General features: G+C 38.6%; 2 protein-coding genes across 12 annotated transcripts in view; both read left to right on the forward strand.

The window, feature by feature from the left end:
- Positions 1-10,032, forward strand: part of adgrl1a (adhesion G protein-coupled receptor L1a) — a 262,467-nt gene extending 252,435 nt beyond the window's left edge. For 5 of the 9 annotated variants that reach the window (XM_088436410.1, XM_088436409.1, XM_088436411.1 and 2 more), the window contains 2 exons: positions 2,240-2,257; positions 2,343-4,279. In XM_088436410.1, coding sequence (XP_088292536.1) covers positions 2,240-2,257; positions 2,343-3,202 — 878 coding nt within the window. In that variant the 3' untranslated portion in view covers positions 3,203-4,279. Of the gene's footprint in view, positions 1-2,239; positions 2,258-2,342; positions 4,280-6,154; positions 6,802-8,103; positions 8,535-9,730 lie in introns of those variants that run through there. The other 4 variants (XM_088436417.1, XM_088436416.1, XM_088436415.1 and 1 more) reach the window with 4 other exon arrangements.
- A 2,381-nt stretch (positions 10,033-12,413) lies between these two features.
- The window catches only part of LOC148410393 (uncharacterized), a 58,187-nt gene continuing 54,414 nt past the window's right edge, over positions 12,414-16,186 (forward strand). For 2 of the 3 annotated variants that reach the window (XM_088437426.1, XM_088437424.1), the window contains exons 1-2: positions 12,482-12,603; positions 12,690-12,758. The gene's annotated coding sequence lies outside the window, so the exon portion shown is untranslated. Of the gene's footprint in view, positions 12,450-12,481; positions 12,604-12,689; positions 12,759-16,186 lie in introns of those variants that run through there. The other variant, XM_088437425.1, reaches the window with a different exon arrangement.

Here is a 16,186-nt window from a genome sequence, read left to right on the forward strand (position 1 = left end):
GCAAACAAGAATGTAGCATAAAAATCTATTTCTTTTATTGAAATCCATCATCAGTTTGTACTCATTCAATGCCAAAGATGTAACTGTATCTTTCTAAAGAGTATAGTCGTTTAATCCTGAGTACTTTGTGATATGTTTTTTTTCTTTTTAAATATTTCAAGTGTTAGAGTAAAGAAATGTCTCAAAAAGGTGCGTTATATGACTACAACATATAATGCAACATGTACTGTAAAGTTTGGAGTGGAAGCTTTTCTTTTTTTTTTTTCTCGTGCTTTGAGCCCTGTGGTTAATAGCAGTGGTTCTCAACCTTTTTTCAGTGATGTACACCCTTTGAAATATATTTTCATCCAAGTACCCGTTAAACAGTACAAAACAAAAAATAAATAAATAAAGCATGCCATTAGTGCCTGATTTATTAAATGTTAAGTCCTTTCAAACTACATTGGTATTGGTCCACACACACACAAAAAAAAAAATCAACCTAAAGTGTCATCTTTTGGATCATGGAAAAATCTTGTATCAGAAATAAATAACTTAATTCTTAATACATATTTTTTAATAATCAAGTGTCAGACCAGTTCTCAAAAAAAAAAAAAAAATCCTGTTTGGGGCCACAGTAGAAATCTGTTCACGAAAAAAAAAACTTAATTATAGCTCAATATTTGTCCACTAAAAAAATCAACATAAGGTGTTGGACCTGTTCTAAAAAAAAAACTAATTTTAAATCAATATTTGTCCATAGAAAAATATTCAACATAAATTAGCCTCTTTTGGGATTACAGTAGAGATCTGTTCGCAAAAATAAACCATTAACTTGACAGGTAACGAGAGGTGACACATGACAAGTTGGGTCGAGCCATTCTTTGTGGGGGAAAATCTGTCTTTTTACAATAATGAAATTGAATAACCTACTAAACATAACATTTGTTTTATGACCTTATATTTTCCAGAAACATTTGATTCAATAATTATTTTTAAAGGATTTGTGCATGTTTGTTTGATTTAAAATCTTGCGTACCCCCTGAAGTTCCTTCATGCACCTCCAGGGGCACTAGTACCCCATTTGAGAACCACTGGTTTAAAAGCAAAAATATGTGCTCAAAAAGAGTTTTAAAAATATAGCATTAAAAAAAAAGAGGTATAAGTTGAAAAATGAAGACCAGTTAAGCACATTACATCGTATCATAGCGAGCACCGGATAAGGTGCGTTCGAGTTACCCTGGGCGACCAAACGTTTGACTTTCTAGCTTGATTGCCGGTGCAGTCTCACAATAATAAACTTGTTGGCCTTAACCCAGTGACTGAAATATGAGGCGGCATCTCTGTTAAATATTTCAACGCTTTGCCCGACAAATACGTCAAAGCCTGACAGCCGCAGACGTTTTTAGAGGAGGAAATAAGAAGGAGAGTGCTTCATTAAGAATGTCTAATTGCCCTTCCTTGGCAGGGGCAAAGTAAAAGGCTATTAAAAAGCATTGCTACAGTGGAAGCTGGACAGATTTTGTCAAAGAACCCTTGTCATAGACATTTAACTTTTTAACCATCTTACAATATTAATTTCTCTTCCCAAACACTCCCAAAGCAATATATTCCTTCTTTCACCCATTTCTGAGAATTCCTCGCACGTTCTTGCGCTCTCATCACCGAGCCCACTGAGCAGATACAAATGTATTTATTCTAAATCCTTTAGTACAGGACACATTTTTTTTTCCACAACAAATGAAAGCCAAAATTATTGGCGCGGCCCGGTATTTTTTGTTTTTCAACAACATTTGAAGATTGCATTCGTCAGCCACATAAGTCGTGTTATGACGCACACATGCGTATTTCTATATTATGCAAAGTCATCCTAAAATTAAGTGTGAGTCCTATACAAAAGTGTGACTTTTATTAGGGGAATTACTGTATTTATTTTGAAACCAAAGTGCACCTTGAAACCACAGCCTGAAAGACTTAAAAGCAGCTGATATTAGGTGATAGAGACCTGAAAAGGGCCAAAACTTACTGATATATATTCACTTTTCACAATATCCATACGGGCATAATTCAGTGCTTGAATTGGGCAGTTCATTCCTGAGAACCAGAAGGAGACGCAAAAGAGTCTGATAGATTTTTCATTCTGTTAATGGTGGCCATTTAAAAATCTTTAAAAATGAATTGATCAAGTTAATGTTGCATTAAATGACACTTCCCGTCTTCCATTATATCTGCTTCGTATGCCATTCTCTTGGATGGACAGGAACTTTCCGAGACCCAAGTAAGTGTCTTCGGTCCTTACGTTTGTGCTTCTGTTTCCCAGACTTCAATGTCAATGCTGCTTATTTTGCTGTGTTTGGATCCAGAGATCACATCCAAGGCCCGCGACCCCTGCGGAATGGAGACGCTGCCGCTGAACGGCAACTTCAATAACAGCTACTCCTTGCGTGCACCGGGCGCCGGCGGCGGCGGAAGCTGTGACTTCCTTAGCGGCGGGGGCGGAGACAGCTCCCCGCCTCTGCTCAACCCGCGCGGCTCGGAGACGCTGGGCGGCGGAGGCGTCCGGCGGAACCTGCCCGACGCCGCGGCCTTCGAGAAGATGATCATCTCCGAGCTGGTGCACAACAACCTTCGGGGCGGGGCGAACTTGGCCGGGGGCGACGCCGGGGACAGGGCGTGCGGGAACCCGGCCGGCGGCCACTCCCGGGGAGCCGATTCGGGCGACCAGGACGATGAATTTCTGCGGGACGGCAGGCAGCGCGCGCCGCAGGATGTGGAGCTGCTCTACAAAGCTCTGGAGGAGCCCCTCCTCCTGCAGCGAGCCCAGTCCGTCCTCTACCAGAGCGACCCGGAGGAGTCCGAGAGCTACACGGCCGACCTCACCGAGAGTCTCGGCCACAGCGGTCGGAGTTCTAGCGGGCAGGCGGGCAACAGAGCGCCCGACTCGCCCGCCCACGACTCCCTGTACACCAGCATCACCAACCTGCGAGACTCCCCTTACCCGGACAGCAGTCCCGAGCCCCTAGAGGTGGTGCCCCGTTCGGCCCAGCCCCCTGAAGAACTGTACTACAGCTCCGGGAGGCCCGCCTTGGGCTCTCGCGGCGCCCCCATGCAGACCTTCTACCAGGCCCAGCCGAGGAGGCCTAGCGGGGACCCTGCGCACCAGGCTCAGGAGGCCTCCCACAACGAGGGCGACGGACAGATGCAGCTGGTCACCAGCCTGTGACCGGAACCCAAGAAAGGAAGTCCGGGGACTCCAGCGCGGGCCGGAGTTGCCTCCTAGCCCGGCGTCCCTCCGCTTCCTGCTTGTTTGGTTGCCTTTCTCTCTCTTAACTTTGACTGAACCAATAGAAGAAACAAACAGAGTGACCTTCAGGTCCCCAGAAGACGCCTTTGACTTTTTAAGGATCGATTCAAGCCGAGTCCTACCCGGTTCCTTTGGTACCTTAAGGCCAAGTCCAGCACTCTGAATGTACCGACCCCCTTCCACCCTTAGGATCTCTTCAAACTTTTCTCCTACAAAAGTTCTGTAATGTTTCCGGAGACTATCATTTTCTATTTGCTCAGTTATTTACCCTTTCGTACCGACCATCATTTGCTAGTTAGCCGTGGAGACCAGTGGAGTCTAGTTAGGAGCAAAAAAAAAAAAATAGCCTCACAGGAAAGCTCTTCATTGTTGCCAAAAATCTCTTTTATTGAGCCAGAAGAACAGAAAGTACAACACACACACATACACGCATATCCAGAAGTGCTCATTATTAAACATTACAGACAAAAAGAGTTCTCCATCTTCAATTGAAGACCATTCAGAGGAATTTGCCTTCTTTTACTGGATCAGAGGTGGCGGTACCCCCTCCTGTTCACCCTCCCAGAACCTTTTTCACCCGCTGCCCTACTTCTGCCTGTTTGCTTTTTAGGCATTCCAAAACATGACTGCCTTGCTATGTTGTTTTTTTTTGCTGAGAGTATTCGTTTCGTTGACTTTGGATTTGCATCCCAGGGAGGGTGTCGCGCTCCCCAGCCCGCCCGCCCGCCCGCCCGCCCGCCACTCCTGTACTTGCTGTGTTAGAGCCTAGCCAGCCCAAGTGGACTTTTGTCTCCTGTGTGTGGTTGTGACCGACGACACTATAAGCGTACGTGTACATACGAAAACCGCAGCGTGATTACGCTTTATTCCTACCGTGTAAATAAATACGGGACGACGGCCGGGTGATCAAAAGCAACAAACGTTAAGAGACGCAATGAGGATTGACTTCTTGTACTTGCAACAAAAAAAGGAAAATAAAATGTTTCTTTTTTGAGAGTTGGTGACCTTAAAATTTTTGTGGTCGGTGTCGTAAAGCTTTGTAACCCACTCTAGTTTTTTTCGCTTGGCTCTATCACGGATTTTCTGTGGTTGACTATAACTTTTTCGATTGCGGCTCTACTGTATGTCGCTATTTTTTTTTCAATGTTTCTTGCTTTTAATTCCGATCAATTAAAAAAAATAGTCATTTTATTTATTCAAAAAATAAATTGAAGAAATTCAACCTCTGCTACTAGGTTTTTATTTGAGAGTATATCTATTGCTATTTGCTTTGCTTTTTTTCTTGATATTTTTCCTACTTCCAAGACAAAAAAAGATTTTATATATATATAATATATATACATACATATTATATTTTTTTGACAAAAGAAACAAAATTTAAATAAGGAACAAACGCAACAAAATAAAATAGAGGGAACAATGTATTGCATCGTGTGCACGCCATGGATACGTGTGACCTCCTGGCCACTAGGGGTCCTCATAAAACAAGTTAAAAACAGCTAAAATGCACATTTGTATTTCGTTTCTTTTATTCATAAGTCATTTTATTTTTTATTTATTTTGACTTGATTTAGTTTGGACCTTTAATTTTCAAATTCAATTTAGTTAGAATTAGATTTAATTGGTTTATAGATTGAAGATTTTAGATTTAGACTTAAATTTTCAAAAATGCTGAGCCTTTGTTTAATAGTTTTCTTTTGTTTTCACACAAGTTTTTCAAATTCATGTTACGTGAGGTGCAAGTTTATTAGTTATATATTCCAACATGTTTAGCTTTAGAGTTATTTTTCTCTTATATATTAATGTTATTCATTTTGACATTTTCAAAATCAGTTATTAAAGTAATATAGTAATTTGATTTAATATTATTTCTAGTTTTTCATGTTCTATATCATATTTGATCACATTTAGACTTGTTTTTGAATTCACTTTTTCACAACAGGTGAATTAGATTTTTAGTCATATTCTTAAAAAAATGCTTCACTTTAGCTGAGTTGATGGTTTTACGCTTTCCTTGTTTAAATATGTTTTTGTTTTGTTTTGACTATTTCAATTACGTTTAGTTTTATTTAGGTTTTGGACTGAGATTACAGCATTAGTTTGTTTATGGTTTTTTGAATGCTTTGTTATAAATTTTCATATATTTGTTATCATTCATTTTAATTATTCTTTTTCTAATACCTTTTTTATTTTGACTTGTCTTTCAAATTCAGTGAGTTTTGGTTTTTGATATTTTGTTATTATTATTATCAAAAATGCTCAGCTTTACCTTAGTTGTTTGTTTAGAATTAGTATCATTTTCCGCTTATATTATTGTTAGCTTTTTTATTTTTAAACCATAAGTGTAATTGTTTTTTTAGAGTATATTTGATTTTCAAAGAATGATTAGATTGAGCTTTTTTGTCCAGTTTTTGTTGTACCTTTCTTTTTTTTTTTTTTTTTTTTTAGACTATATTGAGTGTTTCCTGCATTCCCAGTTGTTCTATTCCAACAATATATTTTCAAACGTCGTCAGACGTTTTAAGTTATTTCAGGCATTATGCACATTGAGGTGCAAGTGCAAGGAAAAGGAAGAGTCGTTGGGCGATAAAAACAAAAGCTAGAGTGTGTTTTTCTGTGTACTTGGATGACTTATCCATTTGAGAGAAATGAGTTGTCTGGACGGAAGCGAGAGAACAAGCAGTCCAGCCGCAATCTCGCTGACCTCTACCAGCGGACCAACTTCTCGGCTTCCTTTATCTCCATTTTGCTATGCTTTATTTATTCTTTTGATGTTTTCTGTTTCTAAAATATTTATGCACATTTGATTTATTCTTACCATTGCTTTTCCTTTTTTCTAACTCACATCCTTGTGTTGTTTTTTTTTCCAAGTGGAAGATGCGGCTATGTGGCGGGAACAGGAAATAGATGCATCTGCTGTTGTGCGACATTCGACTTTTTCACTCAGGAGAGAGCCCATTGGGGGTTCATGGGTAGGGTTAAAAGCAAACAAGGAAAAGGATTCCGCCTTGATGCTCTATATCTGCGTTCTGTTAGGTCCTAAAAATAGTAAATAAAGTTCTGTAGAACGCAATAGCATGAAACAGTTCAAACAATGTCAAAGCTAGGAAAGTGCACATTTTTCGTTTTACTGCGGATGAACAGAACTAACTTTATTTTGCAAAATTACAATAGACCTCTTGTTAGAGTTTGATCTTATTTTCACAAAATATTTTAATCCGGTCATTCATTCTCACAAAAATTACAACAATTACCTTGTAATATTGCAACTTTACTCTCACAATGTCTTTCTGTTATGTAATGAATTTAACCAGTTGACTTGATCCTCCTAATATACAATTTTCACAATGATAAGTTTTTCTTCAAAATTCCCAATTTATGCCCACAAATGACAATTTTTCCTCATGCCCATAGCATTTTTTTTATTACAAAATGACGATGATGATGTTCGACCCCAGTTTTACAGAACAGTACCAGTACCACAGTAGTATTCAAATTTGTACTGATACCCATTACGATACCCCTCATACTTTTGATAAATAACGGCCCCCCCAAAAAAGACCTACAAAAGTCCTACAAATAATATTTTCTTCAAAACTGCAATAAATCGTCAATTTTCATTTTTTCTCATCTGTAGTTCCTGATTATTAAATGTCCTCAAGCAGGCGGTTGATACATCTTTAACGTTATATTTTTGTTATATTACGACTGTGCTAACCTCAGCACAATGATATTCTCATAGTTGTATAAAGTTGTCACAAAATTGTTCCTTTTTCTTATGTTTTCACGTTTCTTTTTGGTAGTTTTGACTTAATGCTTTGTGTACAGTAATTTATTCCATTTTGTTCATTTTCAAATGTATTCTCATAGTATTGCTTTCTCTTTTTTTCTTTTATTTTTAGGTAGTGAAGGGTTTGCTTTCAAATGCTTTATAACTAATATGAAATGATTAATATTAATAATATGCTCCAGAACCTAAGAAGCTTGTAAATAATTCAAAAATGAAGCGCTTGGCCAAACATATAATTTTTTGTTGTTGTTGCTAAAAAAAAAAAAAAAAAAAAAAGTAAAGATAAAACTAATAGCGCAGTGCATATTAAAAAATAAAAAGCTGCTGAATTATTCACCATTCAACGGGGCACACGTGACTGAACATAACTTGGATTTGCAAGGGAGCCCTCAATATTCGGCAGAAACGCGGCCCTGGTCAGTTGACAGCAAATGAATGGGCGTTATCTGAAAACAGCTCTCCTCATCTGCAACCTAATTACCAGCATAATCGCCACAATTAGCTCCTGTGTTATGATGTGCTGATGCTGATCTCCAGAGCTCGGGGTGAAACACCGTTTAGGCACCTTGGGCCTAATTTTGTCTTTCCCAGCACCTTCTCCCCTCCCCTCATCCGCTTTTTTAATATCGGTCTCGGTAGGCTCCATTAGCGCCGGCGCTTTCTATTGAGGGATGTTAATTTGTTTTGTCAAAAGCTTTGTTTATCCCGGATTAATATCTCAGTAAACATAGGCTGCGCATAGTGTGCTAAATGATGATGATTATACAGGAGGAAAACTGCGGCTCACGTTCTCGGATGAGGCTTGGGTTTTTTTATGCTAGGGGACTTTCTTTCCAAAGCTCACTCATTTGTAGTAGAGTACCGGGGCTTACTTCTTTTTTTTTTCTTTTTTTTTCCTAACCTTGTACACGAGTTGGCTGTTTGTTCAAGCCCGCAGCTTTTTGTCAGCAGGGAGCAAAAGTGCGTTGATGTTCAGCACGCTGATGACTCAGTTCACTTGCATTTTTTTTTCCATCCCTTTTTGTTACAGCGGAAGGACCTGTGAGTGGTTATGTTTGGAGAACCTCTCCAAAGAAGAACGGGATACTTGAAAGGTTTGGAGTCAACTAGCACTATGAGATACAAGGAGAAACGTTTGCTCAGAAATCCATGAAGGCTGATACTCGACGTTTTATTCAGTTGTGATGCCGAAATGGACCAGATGGAAGGACGATATGTCCCGATAAGGCTTTGACATCAGCAAGGAAATAACGCGGTTGTTTTGGGCTGGGGTGAAAATCCCCTTTATGCCCATGGTATGAAAAAAAGAACCATTCCTATTAATACATGAAAAATGCACCAAATCTAATTTAATTTTGCTTTTTTCTTGTCTTCAGCATTGCAAATTGGGTTTCTGATTAGGCTTTATTCAAATAGTTTAATTTAAATAGCACATTTCGAACACCAGGTCACACAAAGGGTGCTTTTGAATACAGCAATCAGCCTTTTAAAACACAAATATTGGCAATATTCTGTTTTATAAATGCCATGTAAACAATTGCAAAAAAAACCCAAATGAGCTCATATTCAAGTTTTCAAACACCCGATTGAGACCCTTGAGGGTACATTAGGACCCCTATTGTCATTCTTTGCTCATTCCTAAACACAGTCTCGCAATACATGCCCTAAATATAGTCCAAAGGTTGCTAAGTTGGCAACACAAGTCATACTGTAGCTTTTGCTTGCTAGCTCGCTTGCTAGCTCACATTAGGACCACTGTTGTCAGTTGTTGTCATCAAGACCATTGAGTTTTTTTTAAAATCCTTGCTTTCTAGCTCACTTCTACTATTACTAAAATTAGGACCAATATTGTCACTCTTTGCTCATACCTGCAAACCCGTCACACAGTAGCTCTTGCTTGTTAGCTTGCATGTATCACTGCTAACATTAGGACAACATTTGTGCTCATCCTTAAATTTAGTGATATATATGCCCTAAATGTAGCAAAAAAATGGTTATGTATAAAATCTGTCAATTTTTGTCATCCTTAATCATAGCAATATAGGCCCTAAATATAGCAAATAAAGGTTTGCTTGCTAGCTCGCTTGGACAATTGCTAGGGTCACTGTTGTCATGTTTTCCTTCCTAAATATAACAATATATGCCCTGAATAAAGAAATGCCTTGCTACATAGTCTCTATCACACAATTTAGCAATAAGTTGTTTCATTTTCTAATCAATTTGCTGTTGATTTGAAAATAAAAAATTCTAAAGTCATACATTAGATTTGCTGATACCCACAGAAACCCTCATAAAATCTCATCAACAAGTGTCTTCGTACCCCCATTTGAGAATCACTGCTTTAAGCCATTCGCTCATATATACATCAGTGGCATAAATCTTTTCTATAACTGACTTGAAACTAGAGTAAATCCTTGAGGACTGCAGTAAGACGTCCTCATCTCTTTCTTGTGGTCAAAACCAGAGCTGCAGTTGTTTGATGCTCCTCTTTCAGTCCCTAATGAACGTTATGTTCTTTAGTCAGTCTAGATGAATGGATTTCTGCATGGCGACCATGTTTTGTCTTGGAATAATGGCAACTAAGCCCATTCAAGACGCCTGAACGTGTCAAAACGACCTCAGAGTACTTGGAGTTTCTCTCTGATCATTTCTTGCAGGCTATCAAAAGAAGAGCCGGTCCTGCATGGCTGAAGAAGTCCCAAGAGAGAACCGCATCAGTAGCAGCACGGGTGGCGCGGCGATAGCCCGGGTCGGGTGCTTGCGTTTGCGGTGAGGCTGCATGTGGTGATAAGGAGACGGATGCGGCTCTTTGTCTCAAATGACTCTCAGTTGGTGGTTTGCAGTGCAGAGGTTATCACGGTGCGCTTCCAATAGAAAGCATAAAATAAATGGGCTTTGTTAGAGGCAGAAAAATGTCATTGTCCTTCTCTATGAAGCCAAAGACGCCGCCTCTGTTTGACTTTTGGAGTGCTCGCTTGTAAACTAGACCTTGTGCTTGCTTGCTGGCAGTTAGGACTTAAGACTGCCTGTCCAAAATGACAACAAATTCATTTTTTTTTGAGCCAGGTGTACAAGTGCGTCAGAAAGGTTCAAGGACTGGTTTTCGGCGCCGTCGGCGCTTCTGAATAAATATCAATCACAGCTTGTGTTGTTTTTCTTTTAAATCTATTGTGGGGGAGTATAAAAAGAAGATGGGCTTTGCTGTATTGTTCACTAAATGTCCCAATGGTTTTGTCACAATTTGGGCAGTTAATGGCGCATTATAGGAGATGTATTGCTAAAAAAATATATTGCAATGAAATATCCTATGGTGGACATAGGGCTGCACGATTAATCCAATGTTAATCGCAATCATGATATTGGCTGCCACGATTAATGAATCTGATTCTCTGAGATATTAACATTCAAAAAGTCAAACACCTTTTTTATTACTACCACCAGGGGGCAATGTTTCCCACAGGTTTGCATGAAAAAGCCACTGTTTTTCTCACCCTAATATATTTTTCACCAGTGTGAAATGGCGTTGAGTTTCTCACCTGATTTTTAATATCTACTGTACAGTGCTAGCTGTCAATTTAAACCCATTTTGAAAAATCCTATTTGCCAAAAACCAGAATAAATTCGGTTGGCATTGACTGAAAATGACATTTTGACTGCTATTTGATTAAAATTTTTCAAAAAGTAAATAATGTCCTTGGTTCTAAGTGTGGTTATTTTTTCATTGGTTTGCACTCAGCAAGGAAGTTAGCTGTGTAGGAAATAGATGGACATGTTTGGCCAAACATGATGAATAATCGTGATTAATAAGCATGATTTCAATATTGACCAAAATAATCGTGGTTATTCTTTTGGCCATAATCGTGCAGCCCTAGTTAGCAGTACTACAAACAAACAAAAAAGGTTTTTCAAACTTTTGGATTACACATGACTCCAGGTCAAAATGATCAAGGATGATATTGCTATTTGAGTAATACAAAGTGATACACAGGTATAAATTAAGTATTACATTTGTTTTTGTGGGTTTTCAATCAAAAAACAAAATTATTGGCATTTTTGGATAAATGCACACACCTCCAGTTCATATTGACCCTGAGACATAATGGTTGTCATTGAGAAATGAAAACATTTCACTGGTTAAAACAAAATAACCAATTTGGATTATACCCATTTACAACGCGTTTGGATAATTAATTACGCCTCTGGGTCATATTGACCCTGAGACATTCTTGATGTGCCTTGCAAACAAAGATTACAGGGGCATTAATTCATGTTGCATAAACACAAGTATTTAGCTAAGTGATTCTGCATAGAACATTTTGTTTAAAAAGAAAATAGTGTAGTCCAATAGAATACCTAAACTCAATTTACATTTTCCTTGTAGTTTGATGAAGTCATGTTGATACATACAAATGTAAATGTACACAGCTCATTTTCTCTGGAAGCATCCTCAAGAAACTAGCTTTGACATCTTTGTGTTTGAGTGCCCCCGGAGTGTGTGCACGTGACATCATTAATTTTTTACAGCGCCCACAATATGCATGTAAACTTGGGGTCGCCTTCCTCACGATTCACATAAATGAAGAGACAGGCTAAAGCGAAGCCCATGTTTTATGCATGCGACCGGCCTGCAGGTTACAGCCGCATTGTGCTGGGCATCTGTGGGCCCAGCAACATTCAAAACAAGACAGTGAATCCTTTGAAGCACACATGCAATAAGAAGCTTTTTTCCCCCCAAACCTTTTGTATCATGCTTCTGGATCCAGAGTGATGACAAGATAGAGATTCGGCTACTATATGGTATGTACACCCATCCCGTACAGCTTCATAATCCAACGCTTTTCTTTTTTTCAAAGAATATTTTAGTGGTGATTAAATGAAACTTTGGGGTACCTATTGTTAGGCCAACCGTATTGTACTATGACATCATGCTTCATTTGAGCCTACAGGTGAAAATTTTGAAGAAAATAATGTTGAAATCATGGGAAAAAAATATTTACAATTATCAATCGGTTTGCCAGCAGTTTACTCGCTTCTTTTCAGCTCACGGCTACTACTACAATTCCCAGGAGGCACCGCGGGAGCGTCTCTCAGATCACGTGACATTCATTCACGGTAACTCGAAGTGGCTCGTTCAGGTACTTTTGAAATGGTCCATTTTACACACTACACGTTATAGATTGGGAATATTTCTATTCCGGGTGACATCACGTTCATTTATAATCCAAATGCCAAACACTCAAATTAAGCGAGTTTATTATTTTAGCCCCTGGAGGTAGCTTTTAATGTATTTTAGCCAAGGAATTACGGTGGCCTTTGAGGGCCAGTTCAGTGTAAATATTGGGGTCTTTGTAAAAGCAAAAATACTCGTAAATTAAGGTATGTTTTGCGCGAGTTTGAGTCACAGAACCATTACCGCAGATATAATGAGCTGAAAGCCGTAGTTTTTTATTATTATCATTATTATTTTTATCAAGGTATTATATCTTGAGAGGTAGGATGAGGCACCGAAAGAGGGACGCAGATCTAATCGGTAAAATCGGCGTTTTAATGGCTTGTATAAAAACAAGTGCTGACCCAGCAAACAATAACTAAGTGCATTTTATCTAACTATTTCAGAAACGTTGTCAATGCTCGCCTTTCTGACGTTTGTAAATTGCGTCATCACAATCCTGCCAGGGAAGGAAGGTAAGCTTTTTGCACCGATTAGTGTTAGCTACCAATGCTCCTTAGATTTTGGTCGAATGTTTTGCAAATCGAATCTGAATGCACGCTGACTTAATGTCTGTCATTGACAAAGTACTTTTAAAATGCTCCAATACTATACACTTGATGTATCATCAACCTGGCATAGACTTTCCTGCTTGGAACAATGTCGGCCAGGAACACAAAAAATAATACTTTAAGACCAATGTATTTAATGCTCTGCAAAATGAATGATTAACCGTGCATCTGCATCCCCAAAACTTGAATTTGAAACTGTGTGACAAGTGCAATCTTTTTTTTTTTTAATTGTATGTTTTGTAGGATCTCCCATCACACTGTTCACCATCATAGTGGCTACCTATTACCTGGTGGCTAACGCCAGCTACTCTTCCTGTAATATGTACTAAAAAAAATAATAACTTTATGGGGCACTTCGGACCCCTTGAAAGGTGCTAAATAAATCTAACCTGTTTTTATAAGCGTTCATGCACATGCAAACTGGTTTGGGCAGTTTTGCAAAGCATCAATCAGGCCTAATTAATGTTGCAAGTGTCAAGTGATCCCCAGCGTAATCTTTTCATAACCGAGGTGTGATGAGAGTTGCTCGAGAAGAGAACGTGACCTTTAGGTGACTTTTGTTTTATGCTCAGCTTGTGTGTGTTCCCCGTAGGTCAAATTGCATTTTCTTTTCCCTTCAATGTGGCGTGAACACTTTGGGGGAAGCTGCCGATGACTGTTCCGAAACGTGGCTGCATCATTACAAGCTGCTTGGTGGCTAATTAGCTGACGTGGAGCTATTACATGCACCCGAGCGTACAAGTGACAGCTTTTGTAGCTCAGCCCCTCTCCAAACTCATCCAAGAGTCCCCGCACGGTGATGCGCCAAAGCCTCTGCCATGCGCTTACCTCTGTTGATTTTATTTTTACTATGGGACTGCTGCAAAGCAAGCAAGTCCCACACATTACTGCGTGCTTATTATTTATTGGTAATAATTTTCCAGATACAATAGAGCCCAAACCACTCATCGTATCCAAGCAAATGAGGTGTCAAAAGATGCGTCTCAGCTGAACTCGGCGTGCAATTATTTTTCTCAGGGTTCCGTGTTAGCACGGCAACGCCAGATCCCAAAAAGCAGCCCAAAACATCACAGTGAAATGAATAGAGACGAAAATACGGGGAGAAAAAAAAAAGCACCTTTTCAAGCGGTTGCTTCTTTGAAGGGGTAGTGTGTAAGATTTCGACCGTTTTTCATTAGGGATGGCTGGGTGTGCTGCAGGTGCTGCATTTACCATTGTCCGTAGCGATAACAAACATGGCCGCCTCCGGAGAAGTGCCACCCCCCCATCATAAATCATATGATAATGAGACCTATGATTATATTTAAAACATATTGTTGGTCATTAAGAACACATTCATTTGCAGTTTTTTTTTACATTTACAATCATTTAATGTATTCCTTTTTACAAACGGTCTAAATCTTACACACAGTACCTTTAAAGTGTTTAGATTATGTGTACCCTTGCCAAAAAGTCCCTCTAAAAATATTAAACATTTTCACCATGGCAATACAAACAAAAAAATTCAAAATTTATTTTTTTTCTTTTTTTTTTTGCCTGCCTTGTCTATATGACCTGTTCGAGCCTGTCCTGCTGTAAAATATTCATCTTAAAATGAAATGTTCCAACAATGCAAATCATTTCCACTCACCAAATATTCTACTTTTTCACTGAAAAAAACCCCAACAAAAATAAAAACTAATATTTTTTTCTCCTCTCATTTCTAAATCTGTTCTTATGTAATTCCTACATTTTTTTTTTTACTTATTCCAAATGTTCCAATTTTAAACTGTTCAGGTTGTTTGTATCAATGCCAAAAATGTCATCTTACCAAACATTCATCATTTTCACCTTTTGAAATACCAACAAAAATCTCAAAACTTTAAATAAAAACAACTCTGTAACTTCTATATTTTATGAGCTGTTGAATCCTGTCATAAACTGTAAAATCTTCATCTTAGAGCTAGATTGCAAAAACACTTACCAAAAATTTCATTTTCACAATCAACCCCCCCAAAAATTAAATTACTATGTGTTTTTCATTTTCTCCTATACTCTCTAAATGTTTTGACAAATTCATAAAATCCTCCCAAAATATTTTTCTCCTATAATTTCAACTTTTTTCGTCTTATTCAAACCAACACATTAAACTGTTCATCTTATCAAAAAACAAAAAAAAAATCAATTTCTCACAATGCCAACATTTAAACCAATTTATTGGGTACACCTGAAAGTCACGCTACTGTGGCGGCAATCTTTGACGGGGACATAAAGCTCACCCCACCTTCTCGCCCCTGCATCCCCCCTGTGCGGTGGCCATCTTGAACAAGGAAGTTTTCCTCACCCCATCTTCTCGCCCCCCCTTTTAATCCCAGCAGTCATCTCGGCCAGCCACATTAGGCTACCCCGCCATACTCGCCCCCGTATAGCACGTAACCTAGCCCACCCCCGCAAGAGACATCAGCTCCATTCACAATTTCCATGGGAATGTTGTCGTTTGTATATCCGCACTAACACCCATGTCTCTCTTTTCAACAAAGCCTCTCACCTAGAAACGCCGGCCAGGTCAAAGATGAGCTTTTCCTCAAGGTCTGTGCACATAAAAGGAAATCTTAAAATAGAGAGTCATTGACAAATCAAGGCCCAGCAGATCCCACGAGATAAGAGTACACTATTGAACTAATCCTCAACCCGTGCTTTCTCCCTTGCGTGCTTTTGAAAAAGGGAATGGCCGCCATACATCAGGCCACGTCAAGGCTGACATTTCTCTTTAAATGCATTTATTAATTACCGCGACAGAAAGGTTAACAGCCTCAATGGCAATATTATCGAGTTGTAACTTTGAAGGACAGAAAAATTCAAGAGCATTTTTTTGATCTGTGTTTTTCCATAAAATATTTTAGTTGTATGTAAATATAGTATGGAAAAAGGTTGATTTCATCCTGATTTTTTACTGCCCCCCTGTGTCGTGTAGTTGGTACTCCTGATCATTTCACCCAAATGGTTTACAAAACGTTTTGAAAATAACTTGAATTCTATATTTCGAAAATGTATGAAATGAAAATCAAATCAACCAAAACAGGAAAGATACAAATCACCATTTTAAAATACGTTAATTTGTTATAGGTTTAGGAAGAAAAATAAAACGAAAACTAACACTCTAGTTACTCCTACCTATATCTTCACATCCTCATATCTATATATTTTTTTTCTTTACCCGGACATCAATGCAGCACTATATTAATAATAATACACTTACTAAGTACTCTTTGATTTGATAATACAAATAAGTATCATTAACAGTTATATCTTTATTTTAATGAAGCAAAAATAAATCATCCACCAGAAACAAA

The sequence above is a fragment of the Hippichthys cyanospilos genome, chromosome 16 (genome assembly GCF_059441005.1).
Source record: "Hippichthys cyanospilos isolate Australia breed blue-spotted pipefish chromosome 16, RoL_Hcya_1.0, whole genome shotgun sequence".
NCBI classification, from domain to species: Eukaryota; Metazoa; Chordata; class Actinopteri; order Syngnathiformes; family Syngnathidae; genus Hippichthys; species Hippichthys cyanospilos.